Source organism: Semicossyphus pulcher, unplaced genomic scaffold (assembly GCF_022749685.1).
Source record: "Semicossyphus pulcher isolate SPU_LCO1_2020_fin unplaced genomic scaffold, fSemPul1.0.p SCAF_17, whole genome shotgun sequence".
NCBI lineage: Eukaryota > Metazoa > Chordata > Actinopteri > Labriformes > Labridae > Semicossyphus > Semicossyphus pulcher.
In genome coordinates, this window is record NW_027211681.1 from 27,887,774 (window position 1) to 27,904,543 (window position 16,770).

The window sequence follows — 16,770 nt, forward strand, 5'->3', positions numbered from 1 at the left end:
AAAAATTTATTTGACGTGTATTTTGATTTTATAATTTGACTCATGTCCCATCTGTTAACATGGAGGAGGCGGGCTTTATGAGCTATACTGCAGCCAGTCAGCAGGGGGCGACAGAGAGGGTTTGGACTCACTTTTAGGGCACTGTCATGTCCAACTTTTTATACCTCTAAGATTTGTACAAGTGGCTCAAACATGACCTTGACAGATCTGCAGTTCTGCACCTCGGTGATTTGGACATTACCTCAGAGACTCAGACATAATCCAGAGGACTCAGACACGACCTGACTTGAACATATGACACAAACAGGATTGGAAACAAAGACTGCTGTGCTGATAGACAGTCACAATTGATGTACTTAAGCTGACGACTTAGTTATCAACATTAGCTGCATTTTCTGAGCTAAAAATAAAGATATTAAAGAGGAATTTGAGCCTTAAACTTTCACTTTGAGCTATTTTTGATTTATTTTAAGTAATCCACAAGCAACAACTGTACAGATCCACAGAAGTGCATGCAAGTTACACATCTCTGCATTAACTCCTGCTTGGTTTTCTCACAGCCCAGTTGACTCTGCTGCAGGTCCTGGCTGTCCTCATGTGACCCATAGACACACATATTGTGTTGGAGCAGCCATCGCACCCCATTCCCCTGCAGTGACGTCAGATACTCCTACATACACCCCCTCAATACAAAACTCCCTTTGATTTTCACATAATTTTAGCGTCCTTCATAACTATTAAATTACACCTGTGATCATTGCACCTGAAAGGCTTTAGCAGCCCAGTCAGCGGCTATTTACGTCCTTAAAATCTTATTAAGGGACTAGACTGGCTGCAGCAGTGTGTGTGTTTGTGTGTTAATGTGTGTGGATAGGGCAGAGGCACAGTTTAAGCCGTGAAAGTCGAACTGCAGCGCGGTTTGAAGTCGCCTCTGGTACCGCGGCGGTTTCCTGTCTTTCTCTCACTGTGTGGGGGTGTCTACCTGTCTCCCGCCTCTCTCTGTCTGTCTTCCTCTCGGTACCGCTTCGGGTCCAGACGCCATTTCTGCCTCAGAGGACGACAGTTATCAGTGAACGACAACGAAACACCGGCGGGACCATGTTGACTCTGCTGACTACGATGTATCTGGTGGTGCGGGCGGTTTCATCGCGGGTGAGTTGAACGCAGCACAGCAGTTTAACAGCAGGACCACCGTGGGGACGCAGCTTAACGTGCGTCCTTGAACGCAGCATAACAGATACATTCTTGACCGTTAGAATCCAACTGGGCTCATTTTCCCTCCAAATTTAGTCGGTTAAACATGTCCGCGTTAGTTGTGTGTGTCTCTTTTTTATTTACACCGCAGTGGAGAACAGAAGGGTAACTTGGCGATGAAACAGCCCCCGTCTTTTTTTTTACACGGGCCTTTCACCGTTTGACTTCAGGTGAGAAAATGGCTGCCGGAAACTTTCAACCACCTTCGTGTAGGTGAAGGTATCGGCATGCTGCGCCCTTTTCTGACCCCGTCATCATTAATTCAGTAAAAGACGTCTCTACTTGGCAAAGAGTTCAGTGCCATAGTGAAGCCAGTCAGGTAAACAACACAACATCCGGTCAGAGTTTTCAAAATATAATACCCAAATTCTAACACTGAAAAGGGCTTATTGTAGTTTACCTAATACTAACAAGAAAGGCCTTTACTAAAACTATTAATATTACAGAAGCATAGTTAGACCAGGAAAAGATAAAACATAAAATTCCTAAATAGAAGAACCCATAGAATATGAAATAATGACCCTTTCAGCCAAAATTATCTGATAAAAATTTGATATTTACTTTACATATGACAACGTTGACTTTAGCACTCATTAATCATGAGTTTGAACATGTTGTGTCTTGATTATGATTCAGAATTTCAGAATTTTACCGTGTAGCACAATGGCAAAACAGCAAAAACTAAAATGCAGAGGTTAAATATCTTTTATTAACAAAAATAGCTATATGACGTTACCCATTCTACATTAATAACTTACTCTTTTTCATTTATAAGTTGTATTTAAATGTTCTTGATGAAGAAATGAAACCATAGTAGTTATAGTCAAAGTTGTAAATGTACAAAAAAACAGTATTTTTGGATCTAGATAAAGATCGGATAAGATGAGATTAAATACGACAGAAGATCATATCAGATAAAGCTTTATAAATCCTGCTGCTGCGACGCCTGCTTAGGAAATACATATTATAATAAGATGCTTAAAGCAAAAAAAAAAAAAAAAGTAAAATAACATTACTAAATCTTTATAATATAAAAGCTAGGAATCTATATTCATATATGATACCAGTGTTAATCAGTTTTTAAAAAGCATGAAACTCCTGTCCTGTACTTATTTTACACTGCAGAAGGTATGCGCTTTTACTTTGAAGGCTGAATTAGAGTTGCTTCCGGCTTTGTTTCCCGTTTTGCCGCTGCCTTGATGCAGCAGTCCCGGCTGCAGATTATCAGCACCGCGGTCAGCTCCTGTCAGCAGCACAGAACTGCAGGCAGTTTTAGCTTCACAGAATCTGAACCCAGTGAACAGGAAACAGATCCAACATGGCTGCCGGTGTCCTTGATAGGCTGAGGGGTGATTGAAGGCCTTATCTCACTGAAACTGATACCCTCTCTGAAAGAACACCCCTCTCATTCGTCCAGCACACTTTCATCATGAGAACTTTTCTTTCAGGTAGCAGCTTGTTGTCAAAAGTATGTGAAACGTAAACATTACAGTCATATATGATATCTGAGCAAAAATGTAGCTTGAGGTTAACAGTAAAAAAACTATATGCAACTTTTCTCATGGAAGGGTAATATATAGTTGTTATGTGTTAAAAGTTGTCAATCACACATTTTTATGACTGTATTCTAATACTTTACTATAGAAAGATCATTTTAACTGCTGAATACACTGAATAAAGCAGTCTCATGTGACTCCAACGCTCTTTAGCGACACAGCTGAATGGCTTAGCTGCTGCTAACAAGGTAAGCTAAATTTTAAATTGGGTTTTCCTCAGTGAGGTTTTTACCGAGAGCTGAATTATGGACTCCTACTTCAAAAACAAATGGACCTGGGAATTAAAACCTGTAAAAACACTTAATAAGGGAGTTTCTTAAATGCACTTTGGCGTGGCTGTGAGGGCTACTGCCAGGCTGCCTTTAAGCTCCAGTTAAAGTAAGTTCTTACAAATATTAGGCTGATGATAGAGGCTTAAGTTTGACTCAATGTTGCATTGTTATTCCATATTGAATATTAAAATAAGATGCACATTTTTTGGGCTCATTTTGGGCACTCATTGGTCCCAGGTTTTCCCTCTAACTTGGCAGGCATGGTTGGTGACTCTAAGTTTCAGTTTCTGATTGTTTTTTGACAAAAAATGTTAACGTAATTGCATTTCTTTTGTTGGAAAATGGTCCAATATAAATAAATTAATTAAATGTCTTATTGTCATGTGACATACAATGGTTTGTCTAGTACTGTTTTAAAGTCTCAATTTTGGCCTTATGGCCATCGCCATCTTTTTTTCTTCTTTTTTTTGAGGTAGCTTAAAAGAGATCAGCTAATGCTAGTGTTAGCTTAGATGTCAATGTGGATCCATAATGCAAGGTTACTCTGATATTATCTTGATGCTTATTTCGGCTAGTAAATAAAAGCAGGCTTAAAAGAAAATGTACTAAAAACGTAACCAGTTAACTCGTCAGAGTGTCTTTTAGTATATGGTTGATGATTTGTCAATCACAGGTAGCCCCGCCCTAAATCCTGCCCTGCTTTATCATCTATTTGACTCTAAATGAGAGCATAATTGACTACATGAACGTCATACTGTATTGAAGAAGACTTTATACTAGAGATTGAGACCATAAACTCATTAGGAGAATATTTACTGAGGGAGTAAATCCAGAGAAAAGTAGGACCATTTCCTCATCGACATACAGTCAGACTGTGGAATCGCCCCCTGATGGTCATTAGAAAGAATATAGGTTTAAGACACTTTAGACCTCTCTCTGTGCTCTGACCTCCTGACTGTTGTAACAATGTTGACATCTGAACTTTCTGCTGTTCTGCTCAGTAATCGTCAGCAGATCAGACGTCTCGACTCTGATCAGATTTACCCCCAGAGGAGCTGCAGATAACTGGCTGAACAACAACTTAACAAGCTGGCAACTGAACCCAGTGACTTCCTGTAGTCTGGGGAGTGAACTTGACCTCCAGTGACCTTTCACCTTTTACCTTTGATTTGAAAACAGTGACCAAGAATAGTCCCAAGACCTCTGAGTAAACTTTTTTGACTAGTTTAAAAAAAATGAATCCAGCTGAAGATCCAAATGTGTTTATTACAGTTTGCTCTAAAAAGATTTAAACGTGATGGTATTATGTCCAAACCCATCAAACCCCTGCTGTTATGGAGGGCGAGTGACTCAAGACGATCATAATGAAAAGATCGGGCTGTAAGTCACATTACTTTTTTCTGTCTTTGTAGGTTTTATTGGATTTATTTGTTGGTACTTGTTAGGCATGCTGTATTAGTTTCTGAAGCACTATGTACTAGAAAAATGTTGTGTATTTGTTTAATAGATATGTATTGTATATGCATAACAAAGTGCATACATTTGTAAATGGGGTTTTGCATTTGAAAATCATACCGTGTTTGCAGGAAATGAGCTCTATAAGAAACAGTATGGATAATTTGCTTTCCATCTTATATGACCTTTAAGTCACTTAAAGGATCATTACATGGAGCTGATTAGCTTCAGCTTCCTGCAGGCAGCAGAGGAATGTTGTCCATGTACACGCCACGGTGGCTGTGCTCACCACACTCCTTTCTCTGGATAGATCCATAAATGTAATTTCTGTATGCACGGCTGGTGTCTCACTTGGTGGGTTTCTGAAGGCCTTCCGGTAGTTCTTGAGGGGACTCCAGGAGTAGGCCGGTTCAAGGGTTCAAGTGGTGTCGGTTTTACACACCATTTAAGGGGATGGGACTCTAAGGGTCCTTATGGCATTAGGAACAATTCTATCCAGGGTGGATCCAGGGTTACCCAGTGTTTTAAGGTGTTTTTAGGATGTTTTGGGGTTGCTTATGTGTTGTAAGGGAGTTTCAGGGGAAACTCTTGGTTCTTCTTGAGTTCTTAAGGGGATTCCTGGATGTATGTTTTTTGGTGAGGTTCTAAGGGTTAGGGTTAGAGTCTTCTTAGGTTAGTTACAAGTACTTTTAACGGATGATGAGGAAGTTCTTGAGCGTTTTTTTTGTAGTTTAGATAGTCTTAAGGTTCCAGTTGTTCTTGATAGGATTATAGGGGTCCCTATGGGATTACTAGTGGTTCTTGAGGTGGGTCTGTTGAGTGGCTACAAGAATCCAAGGGTTCTTTGGGAGTTCAAGGAGTTCTTGGAGATAGGTTGAGAGGAGAATACAAATTGGGGAAGCCGTTGGGGTTTCCAGGAATTCGTGAGAGGGTACCAGAGGAACCGAGAGTTTTGAGAACTGCTTAGGGTGTTTTAGTTCCTGGGGATGTTCTTGGGGTTGTTCTTGTTTTTTTTTTTTTTTAGAGTTTCAAGTTGGTTCCATTAGATCTTGTTTGGTTTCTTAAGGCATTCCAGGAGTTCTTAAGATAATTGGATAGATTGTTGGATCTTAAGGGGCCTCATGGGATTATTAGTGGCTCTTGAGGTGGATCCTAGGCTACCAGAGGCTATTCAGTGTTTTCAGGGGTTGACAGTCTTTTTGTGGTTTTGGTTCCTTGCATGTTTCTTGGCTTATTTATGTGTTATGGGGCATTTTAAGTGGTTTCCTTGGTTCTTTACGGCATTCTTAAGACTTTCCAGGAGTTATTAAGGGGATGGATTTGTACTTCCTCAGGGGAGGTCTATTGGAGTTCAAGGAGTTCTTGAGGATAGGTTTTAAGGAGATTACAAATTACCTGGAGTGTTTTTCAGAGGTTCTTGAGGGGGTTCTAAGGGTCCCAATGGATTATGAGCGTTTCTTGAGATGGTTCTAGGGGGTACCCAGTGTTTCGAGGAATCCTTGGAGTTTTTCCTGAAACACCAGACTTCCTTTGCTCCTGTCAACAACTACTGGAAATCCTCAAGATCCCTATATAATCTCTTGGAACACCTTCAGAAACCCAGGGAGAACCCCAATTGAGAAAGCACACAAATAACACAATTAAAAGGGGATTAGGAAGTTCTTAAGGTTTTTTTCCCCTTGATGTAGTTCCTGATCAAATTTTAAGATGCCTTATCGGATTACTTATGGTTCTGACTCTGATTTGGTTTTAGGTTCACTCTCCAGTGCTTCAAGGGGGTTAAAAGTCCTTGAGGGGTTTTGGTTCGTAGCAAGTGTTGTATTTTGGGGAGTTTGTTTTCATTGATTACTCAAGCCAATCCAGGAGATTTTACGGGATCCCTGGTGGATTAGTGATCTTGAGGAGACTCCTCATGGCATTACTAATCATTCTTATGTTGGGTCTAGGGTACATTTTCCAAGGTTTAAAAGTCTTCAGGGGGGTTTGGATCATGACGATTTTCCTGGGTTTATTTTTGTGCTGTAGGGAGTCTCAAGTGACCTCCCTGGGTTCTCCATGGATTTCTGAAGTGTTCTAGGATATTACGATATTCTAAGAGGATTCTTGAGGGTTTCAATAGTTTGAAGGCTCTTGAAGGGTTCTGGTTCCTTATGCTGTCACTGGGATATTTGATGTTTTTTAGGGAGTTAAATGTTTTTTTAAGGCATTCTGCGACTTGGATCCTTGATGGATGTTTTTCGAGGAGGTTCCAAGGGTTCTCTGTGGGAATACCAGCATTACTGGAGAGGATCCAAACAATCTAGGGGTTGATAACACGCACCAGTAAAAAGGGTATGTGGAAGGTCTTTAGAGGGTTATGAAAAAATTACAAATTATCTTGAGGGTTTCCAGGGGTTCTGGCAAGGTATTCAGTCATATAGTTTTTGGTTTTAGAAATATGAGGTCATTAAAGGCTACAAAACAGTGACAGAACACACCAGGGTCAAATGAAAGTATTTTTCTACAGGACAATAGGTGCGGTTCAACTGCTGGCCACGAGATGTCGCCAAAGAACAGCTTCCTGAATCTAATTTAAAAACGACCCATTTCAGACAATCCTCTGCCGTATATAGCATGGGTGGGCGCAGTGTGCTCAACGCAGTGCATCATGGGAGAATGGGTTTTCTTTGTCTATTTGGCTGGGTTCAAAAGCCTGTATTAGAATGATAAAAGGACTACAAGTCCCGTGGAGAGTGTGGGACGACGTTTCACCGCCTGACTTTACAATACAAGCATAGAGGTGACCCTTCCGTCTAGTCCGGCTCTGAGCAGGGAGAATAGGCACCGCAGACCCGCGAAACATCTCCATCCGTTAGCTAAAATGGTAAGACGGATCATTAGCTGCTAACTGTGTGATTGTAATGGTGTAAACACTACAATAGACGAACTCTATTAAAGCACCGTTTACTTTGAAATCATTTTAACGCTGTGCTAACGATGCATTTAAAGTTGACATTGACAAGACGGCGGCGGAGTGACAATTTCATTTCACTTTATGCTAACATCATTTCCAGTTCTTTGATAGAGGTTTTCATTGTGCCGAATGAATGGTTACAGTAAAGCTCCAAGGGCAGAGCTGCCTCACGCACTCTGTTGCGCAGTTACAACCCGCAGATTAGAGATGGAGGTTGAATGAAAACCCGCAGATGTAACGTTTGCATCTGCACCAAGGAGCAGATTTGTTTCCGCCAAACGTATGTACATGCCGTACATTTATTCATGTGATCCTCCATTTTAATGCTCTGGCGTGGCATCGGCGTCAAGTTACATCATCGGCCGATTCTTTTATTCAGTCGAGGTAACCGATCAAGACACGAGCTCCATCAGTTTGAATCTTGCTCCACAAATGTGTAAATGTAACGAGTCATTGCTTGTAAGAAAAGTTGCAACAAGTTAAAATATGATGCAAGGCGATTTCTAAATGTACTTGAAACTACTTTTATTTCGGCTTGTATCAAAAATCAGTATGCATCAGTTACAGTTCTTAAATACCTCTTTTATTCTGCAGCATTTCCGTGTGTGCTACACTTTTCTGTAAATCATAAAATGTAATGTTTTTAAACCTTTATCTTTAGATTGATTGATTTTATACATGCCGAATTAAAGAGTGAAATCAACTTCTTAGGATAAAGATTAAAATTAATCTGAATGTCGTGCCTATCCTTGTCAAACGCAAGGTCATGCTTCATTGCGCGGTTCTCTTAATGGAGTTTGGTGATGACTCCTCTTCGTGCAAAGGGCAGAGTTCCACAGGGGGGAGGAGGAGCCACTGATGAAGGCCTTGTGAACCAGCAGCCTGAATGTGATGTTTCAACACATCGAATATAGGTTTTATAATATGAAAACAAATAGCAGTTAGCGACCCAGCCCGCTTAGACTAACAGTGCACATTACTGCCACGTCGCTTCCTCCCTCTGTTATTTATCTAGGTCAATGACACATATGAACCAAACCTGTTTTTTCCCATCAGGCTGAACCAATCCGTGTTGTGGTGACCGGCGCTGCTGGCCAGATTGCCTACTCCCTGCTGTACAGCATCGCCAAGGGAGATGTGTTCGGGAAGGACCAGGTAAGAATAACTCTTTGATTACATAACCTGCAGAGCCCCCTTCCCACTGGAGCTCATCACTGCACAGACAGCTGGGCGATGCCCTGTGTGGGGCTTGTTACATAATGTACTCATCATGAATAATACATGGTTTACAGTGGGGATGACTGCCACTTGAGTTGAGTCTTTAGCAGTGCTGGATTAGGGCGATGACCCCAAACAGAAGGAAGATACTGTGATCTTATCAGAAATGTTTGCTGTTTAGGTCAGCAGGACTATTTTGTACCTCTGCGTCAAGCCCAATAGGAGGCACCATGATACACATCAGACTCTAGCTAGGGATTTTTAAACTTCTGTAGATAGATGTAGTGCATGCTGAGTGAAAGAATGTCATCAAGTACTTCAGAAAAGCTTTTTGGTTAACAGGAATATTATGACCATTTGTCAAATATGCAAGGTCAAGCTAAATTACATGTTTTATTAATGGGGTTTGGTGGGAACTTCCCTTCTTTTCTCCAGTGTTTCCAGCATAAATAAAAAGTTGGGAAATGTTGTGGATTTTATATTTTTCTTGTCCAAATTGTATCCTTCCATTTAAAAAGGGTATAGTTATCACGGTTATATTGATTGTTTTAAATGTCCTAGACTAAAGCAACACTATTCTTTTTATAAGAGAACAAATGACATATCGTCTGTAAAAGTTGCCTTTAAATTACACCATAGATATACATTAATGAAAAACTGATATAGTTATCCATATAGTATGTAGTATAGTAAATATGATTTCTGCCAGAAATAACTGCTCTGGAGATTTGGAAAACCCCTTTCAACTTATTTAAAACAAGATTTCGTAAAGAAACACCGTCAGAAAGATGGGAGATGTGGCCTTGATTTAGTTGAACAAGGTTGTGTAAAGCTTGACACACTTGACTCTGTATTTGCTGACCTTTATGTGTCCCTGAATGTGTCCAGTGAAGCCTTAAAGTCATTGAAAGGTTTTCAGGCTTTGATGTGTGACTTGTTTCCATATACTGACTGTTCTGTGCACCTCTCCTCTCTGTTTATTAAAAACACCAGCTGTAATGTTTGTTGTCCCTCTTGTTTTTCAGCCAATCGTCTTGATCCTGCTGGACATCCCTCCCATGCTGCCGGTGCTGGAGGGAGTCGTCATGGAGCTGCAGGACTGCGCCCTCCCACTGCTGAGGGGTGAGAAAACACGGTGTTTGAACCAAAACAATACCTGACCTTTTAATAATAAATAAAAGGCATTCAGTGTATCTGAAGCTTCCCGTGTTGAAGGGTATTTAGACTGATGGAATAGCAAATATTCAGAGAACAGTTTTCTTCTTATGGGTACAAAAAACGTAGAATGTCTCCAGTAGATGTGTTCATCCTGCAGCAGTGAAACAGGCTGTAATGGCTGCAACAATCCATGATCGATCAAAGGTCGTCCACTAAAAGTTCTTGTTTCCACTGACAGGCTCAGATTGTTCTTCTAAGTGTGTGACAACATGACAGAAAGGATCCCTACAGAGATAGACCTTTTTGTTACAGAGGAAGATGATTGTTTTAACCACACACAGACGTTACATCGCTCTCTGCACACACACCAGACTCCATTGATAAAAACAGACATTTTACTTCACAGAACGTGGGAGTTGCTGGTTTACCGCTGCCTGAACCTGTTAGTTTGTTTGTGTTACAGTAAGTTATACAAATATTGTGCTGGATCCAAACTAACCAAAGTCACACGATAACACAAACAGACTAACCGCTTGTGGCAGTGGTAGACCAAATACTCTTCTGTGTTCAGAGAAGTAGAATTACTGTTTTTGTCAATGGAGTCTGGCGGCTTTAAAGGGAGCAATGTAACAGCTGTTTCTCCTGAACAAAAATGTCTCTTAGGGATCCTTTCTGTAATGTTGTCAGATACTTGGCCTGTCTGAGCCTGTCAGTGGAAACAACAAGAACTCATTTTTTTATTATTTCTTATCCTGATTCAGTGTCCTCTTTCTGTAATGGAGCCTGTAGTCGTCCCGTGGGCACAGTTAGCTCTTTGTTATCCCCCTGATAAGAACAGAATGTCCAGCTCGTGTTATAAGACTAAAGTGAGTAGTGAGTGTTTCGTCCTTCATAACCTCTGCTGCTGCTGCTGCTGCTGAGGGGAGGAGGAGGAGGAGGAAGAAGGAGGGTCTAAAACGAGGCCTCTGGTTGGACGGTGGTTAAGGCTCCACAGCAGCCAATCAGAGCCGTGGTGGGACAACAATGAACGGAGGGGAGGTGAACCCTGACTGAAGTCCAGTTTGATAACAGAGCGGTTCCTTCTAATAATCACAAACATGTTGTCATCAGGATTAGCAGGGGAAGCAGGAATCTGTATGAGAGACATGAAGCAGAGTCTGCTCTGAAATGTAAATAATAACATTTTTAACTTAAGAAATATGTTCGTGGATTGAAGAGAGTATGTAAAGAGACAAATGATTTTAATGTAATGAAAACAATCAGTGCATCTTATCAGTGCCCATACATCACCATATTATCTATATGTTCCTGTAGCAGGGCAGCGTCTGTTATCTGCACTGAAGAGATAAGATGTTCCTCTGTTCAACCATCAAAAAACAAAAGACCTGATACAGTTTTTACATGTTAGATCAGCTTAAAAACATTAATTATTAATTATATTAATTAAATATTAATTATTTTATATTTAAATATTTTCTACCACTATTTTAATACCAATCAAAAGAAAATAAATAAATGAAAAAATAATTTAAAAGAATAAAATGATTTTAAAAAATGAAAAAACAATTTTTTTATAAAAAATGTAAAATATTTTTAAGATGGTTTTAAAGTTAATTAAATAGTTATTCAAATAACAAAAGGAAAGCTATCTATTCAATCAAAAAATCTATTTCAATATTCATTTAAAACTTTGAGAAATATTTAATAAAAAATATATAATAAACAGAATTATAACCAGTTCAGAGTTTTCCAGCTCTCTGCGTCTTTAGCACCAAACTCTCAACACTGACCTAGCAACAGTGAGCGCCTGAGAGAAGCGCTCTGAAACTGATGTTGTGGGCGCTTCATTTCAGATACATAACAGGAGGAAACGCGGCTGGTCGACACCGGCCCTAAGGCAGCTAACGGAAGTTTGATGCTAGTGCTGAGACAATACTTGAGTTTCACTACTTTAAAGACTTTCAATACATTATTAAAAAAAACCAAAACAAGCACAGCTGAAGAAGTCCGGCGTTAAAGCTGCCGTATAAAAACCTCGCCTAAACAAAAAGAAGTTTAGCCTGAAACTGGAAAAGTTTTTATCAATCAATTAAAATCTGTTAAAAAATAACCGATTCCAATTTACTCTGATCAAATTGACAATAATGACTCCATGCTGAACACCATCCTCCCCCTCCTCCCCCCACAGAGGTGATCCCTACTGACAAGGTGGAAGTGGGCTTCAAGGACGTGGACGCCGCCATCCTGGTGGGCTCGATGCCCAGGAAGGAGGGGATGGAGAGGAAGGACCTGCTGAAGGCCAACGTGGCCATCTTTAAGACGCAGGGAGCCGCGCTGGACCAGCACGCCAAGAAGACCGTCAAGGTGAAAATCTAGATGAAAAGTATTTATTGATGATTAGATGTTTTAGTTTGGAACCATTGTGCTGCAGGGTTTTTGTTCTAGGGCTCTTTGTGTTGCTGGATTTTAACCAGTAACCAGGGTAACCAGTAAACTGAAGCCGTTGAACTCAGGAAATGAAAGTGCTTCTTCAGCGTCTCTTTTCCTTTAATTGTTTCCCTGCTGTCACGTTCGCTCAGCTGAGCGTCTCGCTGCAGCGTTATGTTCCTGCTCAGCGTTAATCTGGAGAACGTCAGCAAGTCTCTACAGCCGGGCGACCACAGCGCCTCTGTGTGTTTCAGTTATGTGTAGTATGCACTGTAATGTGGAAAGAGTCCACAGCATAGCATGTGAACCAGCAGGAGGGCCCCTAATGACCTGAAGTCCTACATGAGGCTACAGAGGTCGGGCCTCTAGAGGTCAAAGGTTAAAACTTCACATGTAGGGAATCTGTGGAGAACAGAAAACAGCCGGATGTAACCTGTGAGGTTTTTCAGATGCCTCATAGATACTTCATAGATAGACCAAGAATAGTCCTTATAAAGAAGACCTGCATGGTAGATAAACATGTGTGAAGCTTCTCAGAAAATCGTCTGATCACAGGAGGTGATGTTTGAGTTCATAAAGCAGAGGTGTTGTCGGTCTGAAGGAGCTGTTTGTTTTCATTTCAGGTTCTGGTTGTTGGAAACCCGGCGAACACCAACTGTCTGATCGCCTCCAAGTCTGCTCCATCCATCCCCAAAGAGAACTTCTCCTGCCTGACCCGCCTGGACCACAACAGAGCCAGCTCCCAGGTACGAGCACAGCCCCAAAGTGTCACCCAAATAACCTGAACCTGATTCCAACATTACACCCTATGACCCAGCCCTTTGAGGAAGCAGGAACCAGACAAAATGTCCCCTCCCCGGTGCACTCGTGTACAAAGCTGATATCATTATTCACACCACAGAGGAAGAAAAATGAGCGTCTGTATCGGAGACTTTTCTTCAGACTAAAATATCAAACTAATAGCAACAAATACAGTTTGAGTTTCCTTGTTTTTGGGACTAAGAAGGTTTACTGTTGAGGCTCATACAGACCTTCAGTGTCTTGTTTTTAACATCAATACAAAAGAAAAGGCTTGTGCACTAATGTTCCCTTACCTGCTGTAGGCTTCCAGCTCTAATGACCCAACGGACAAAAGTATCGATGGGATTTGTTGGAATCTAAGTCAAGTAAAAAAGTGACATTGGTTCGTCCCACAGATAATCCCATTCGTGCTAAACGGCATCTGCTCAGCGCCCTCTGCTGGACAAACTGCATGATCTGCAACATTTCTCAATCAGCCAAAGCTTTGATTTCTGCATCACATGTTCTTTAAGACAAGTTTTCACATCTGGATCAAGTGAGAAAACTACGGAAGCCCTAAGAGGACATACATCCATACATTTGATTTACTCTGTTTTCCTGCAACAACGAGGAACTTTTTAATCTCGAGGTAACAAAGCTGCACCACGGTAACGTCAGAGGATCATAACTCGTCTCCTCAGAGCTGCAGAGGCACAAACAAACAGAAACAGGCTGACTGACCTCATCAGTGTGGGCGATGGCAGCATGTCCTGCTCTGTGACATCAGTTTATTTACCTGTGCATGTTTACCAGTGACTGTAACAGATTTACCTGTGCCCTTACACTGCTGCTGTGTGTGTGTCTCACCTGCAGGTGGCGATGCGTTGCGGCGTGTCCTCCGACAACGTGAAGAACGTCATCATCTGGGGAAACCACTCCTCCACCCAGTACCCCGACGTCCACCACGCCAAGGTCAACGTCAACGGCTCCGAGATTAACGCCTACGACGCCGTGAAGAACGAGGCCTGGCTCAGAGGAGACTTCATCTCTGTGAGTGGCCATTTTGTTTATATAAAAAAGGAGTCATTTCCTGTTTTTCTTTGGTGTCGACATCCTACAGAATGTTTCCAACCTCCTCCCTCTTCTTCACCTTCCTCTTGCAGACAGTCCAGCTTCGCGGTGCAGCCGTCATCAAGGCCAGGAAGCTGTCCAGCGCCATGTCTGCTGCCAAGGCCATCTGCGACCACATGAGGGACATCTGGTTCGGCACCAAGGAGGTCAGTGAGCACGTGCAGATGAAACAGAACTCTGTAGCAGTTCAGCACAGCTCTCCAGGCCTCAGAGAGTTTAGGAAAGGAAACATGTTACAAACATATGGTGATAAGGACTTTTATTCACAACTTCTTAAACTGAAAAAGAACTCTTTGTTTCCCCCTAAAATAACTAAAAAACCCAGGATGACACTTTTAACCTGTTTGTTCCGACTCTTCTCTAAAGCTTTGTCAGACAATTCACACCAAGGACGAGATTTATGGTTAATGTTATATTCTAGCTTTAAATCTCTTCAAACGTCTGTTTTTAAGCAATATTTGCAAAATAATGTTCCAACATTTAGCATGTGTGATGCTCGTTAGAATCAGATTTTCTATTTTCAAGTCAAACTATGACACGTTTATTTAAGCGTGTCATCGTTGTGCTGTGATTAAAAGCACAAGAGAAGTTCAGAACAAGGATATAATAATATGTTCCTGTTTTATTTCATCAAAAGTTTAGCTGTGGTGATGTTCAGGAAGTGGACAACAGGCTGCGTTGTTGTTGTTGTTGTTGTTGATTCAGAGCGTCTGAAACTGTTATGTTTCCTGCCCACAGGGTGAGTTCATCTCCATGGGCGTGTACGCTAAAGGAAACTCCTACGGCATCCCAGAGGACCTCATCTACTCCTTCCCCGTCCAGATCAAGGTGAGTCTGTTCCCGTCCAATCAGCTGCCAGGTAACAGAGCACAGGCAATGATGTCATAGTGAACTTCGGAGTTCCTCTCCGCGGTCGATCTGTCGTTTACTCCTCCGTACGTTCATAATAAACAAAAAACTAACTGGTTACTGGCTGCAGATTTTAAAAAATCAGGTCTGAAATAAAATGCTGGAAGATTCAACCAATCAGAAATGTTCTGCTCTGTAAGCCCCGCCCCTGAAGCAGATATTCACGCTTATGGAAAGTTCAGTGACTGTACTGTTAGTGTTAGTTACGTCTCCTCTACTCTGCTGCTCGGGAACAGAACGCTGCAGGAGCCCCATTTGTCCACAGAGCTGTCAATCATGAGGCCACACCCCCTTTTTATAGCATCATGGGAACTACTTTCAAGAAACTTAAAAATTATTTTAACACTTTATTGTCTGCTGTCTAAGTGTTAAAAATCAACCGCTGCGAGAAGGTAGGAGGGACTTTTTGTGGAGTCTCTGGTCGCTGCGGTGGAGCTCAGTCACAGGTTCCTGGTCCCCGGGGAAAGTTCCTGCCATTAAACCCGTTTGGTGTGTGTGTAGGTGGGTGTGTTTCTAACGGATCGAGGCTGGTGTGTGTGTAGGTGTGTGTGTAGGTGGGTGTGTTTCTAACGGATCGAGGCTGGTGTGTGTGTAGGTGGGTGTGTTTCTAACCGATCGAGACTTCCACCTCCCTGCTACTGTATTTAATCATCGTATAAGGTTAAAGGCGCAAAGAAAAAAATTGTTTTTGGAGGGACACAATTGGACAACATACCACAGAAGTATAGGCTTGACCTCTGACCTTTCCCTCGGTCTCCTCCCACAGAACAAGACCTGGAAAATGGTTGACGGACTCTCCATCAACGACTTCTCCCGCGCCAAGATGGACGCCACAGCAGCCGAGCTGGTGGAAGAGCGGGACACTGCCATGGACTTCCTGTCCCAGTGACTGTCGACCTCCGCTGGCCAACAGCAGCAACAGCACTTAGACCCCCTGAAGGCTTGCTGCTCGCGGCTCTGATGAAGAAGAAACCTTCCATTCATATTAACCGTCCCAGCTGCCGTCTGTGTGTCACCTCTGCGTGTGTGTGCGTGCTTGTGTGTGTGAGTGTGTGTCATTAGGCCACTTCTTCAGGTTTTCAGAAAACCTGTAAAATGACCACAACCTGGCCTCCTCCTCCTCCTCAGTCTGCAAGACACCGAGAGAATGTCTCTGTTGGTAGATGATAACACACACTAGCTGTCCAGAAACTGTAAAGGAACAAGGTATCACCAATAAAACAAGGAAACTTACACACGGAAATCCTGCCTCTTAGTGCTTCTGTGCTTCTTCCAGTCACCACTTAGACACAGGCAGATGCTCTTTATTAGAGGGATCAATAAAAGTTCCACTCATTAATCTAAACAGGTTTGAAGATGAATAAATACAGTGATGAGATGCATTCTTGGAAACCAGAAACAGCTGTTACATCGCTCTCTTCAAAGCCACCAGACTCCATTGACAAAATCAGTAATTTTACCTCACAGGAGTTGCAGGCCTACCACTGCTTCGATCGATTGTTTTTTTGTCTTATTGTGTCACTTTGGTGTTTTTACAGGGTTTGGTTTGGATATGACAACACATTAAAACAAAGAAGCTAACTGGTCCATGCAGCAGTCAACCAGCAGCTGCTGTGTTCTGTGAGGTAAAATTACTGTTTTTGTCAATGGAGTCTGG

The 16,770-nt window shown here is 41.9% G+C and overlaps 1 protein-coding gene across 2 annotated transcripts; it reads left to right on the plus strand.

Moving 5' to 3' along the window:
• The first annotated feature begins 1,023 nt into the window (after nt 1-1,023).
• On the plus strand, nt 1,024-16,356 carry LOC138594694 (malate dehydrogenase, cytoplasmic-like). Of its 2 annotated transcripts, none has more exons than XM_069665875.1 (9): nt 1,024-1,152; nt 8,547-8,645; nt 9,734-9,830; nt 12,055-12,230; nt 12,917-13,039; nt 13,947-14,123; nt 14,237-14,350; nt 14,943-15,032; nt 15,880-16,356. In XM_069665875.1, the coding sequence occupies exons 1-9, from the start codon at nt 1,099-1,101 to the stop codon at nt 16,000-16,002; spliced, it is 1,053 nt and encodes a 350-aa protein (XP_069521976.1). In that variant the 5' UTR covers nt 1,024-1,098; the 3' UTR covers nt 16,003-16,356. The 2 variants fall into 2 exon arrangements, with proteins under 2 accessions (XP_069521976.1, XP_069521977.1); XM_069665876.1 differs by lacking the exon at nt 1,024-1,152 and adding an exon at nt 7,295-7,400.
• Nucleotides 16,357-16,770: the final 414 nt, after the last annotated feature.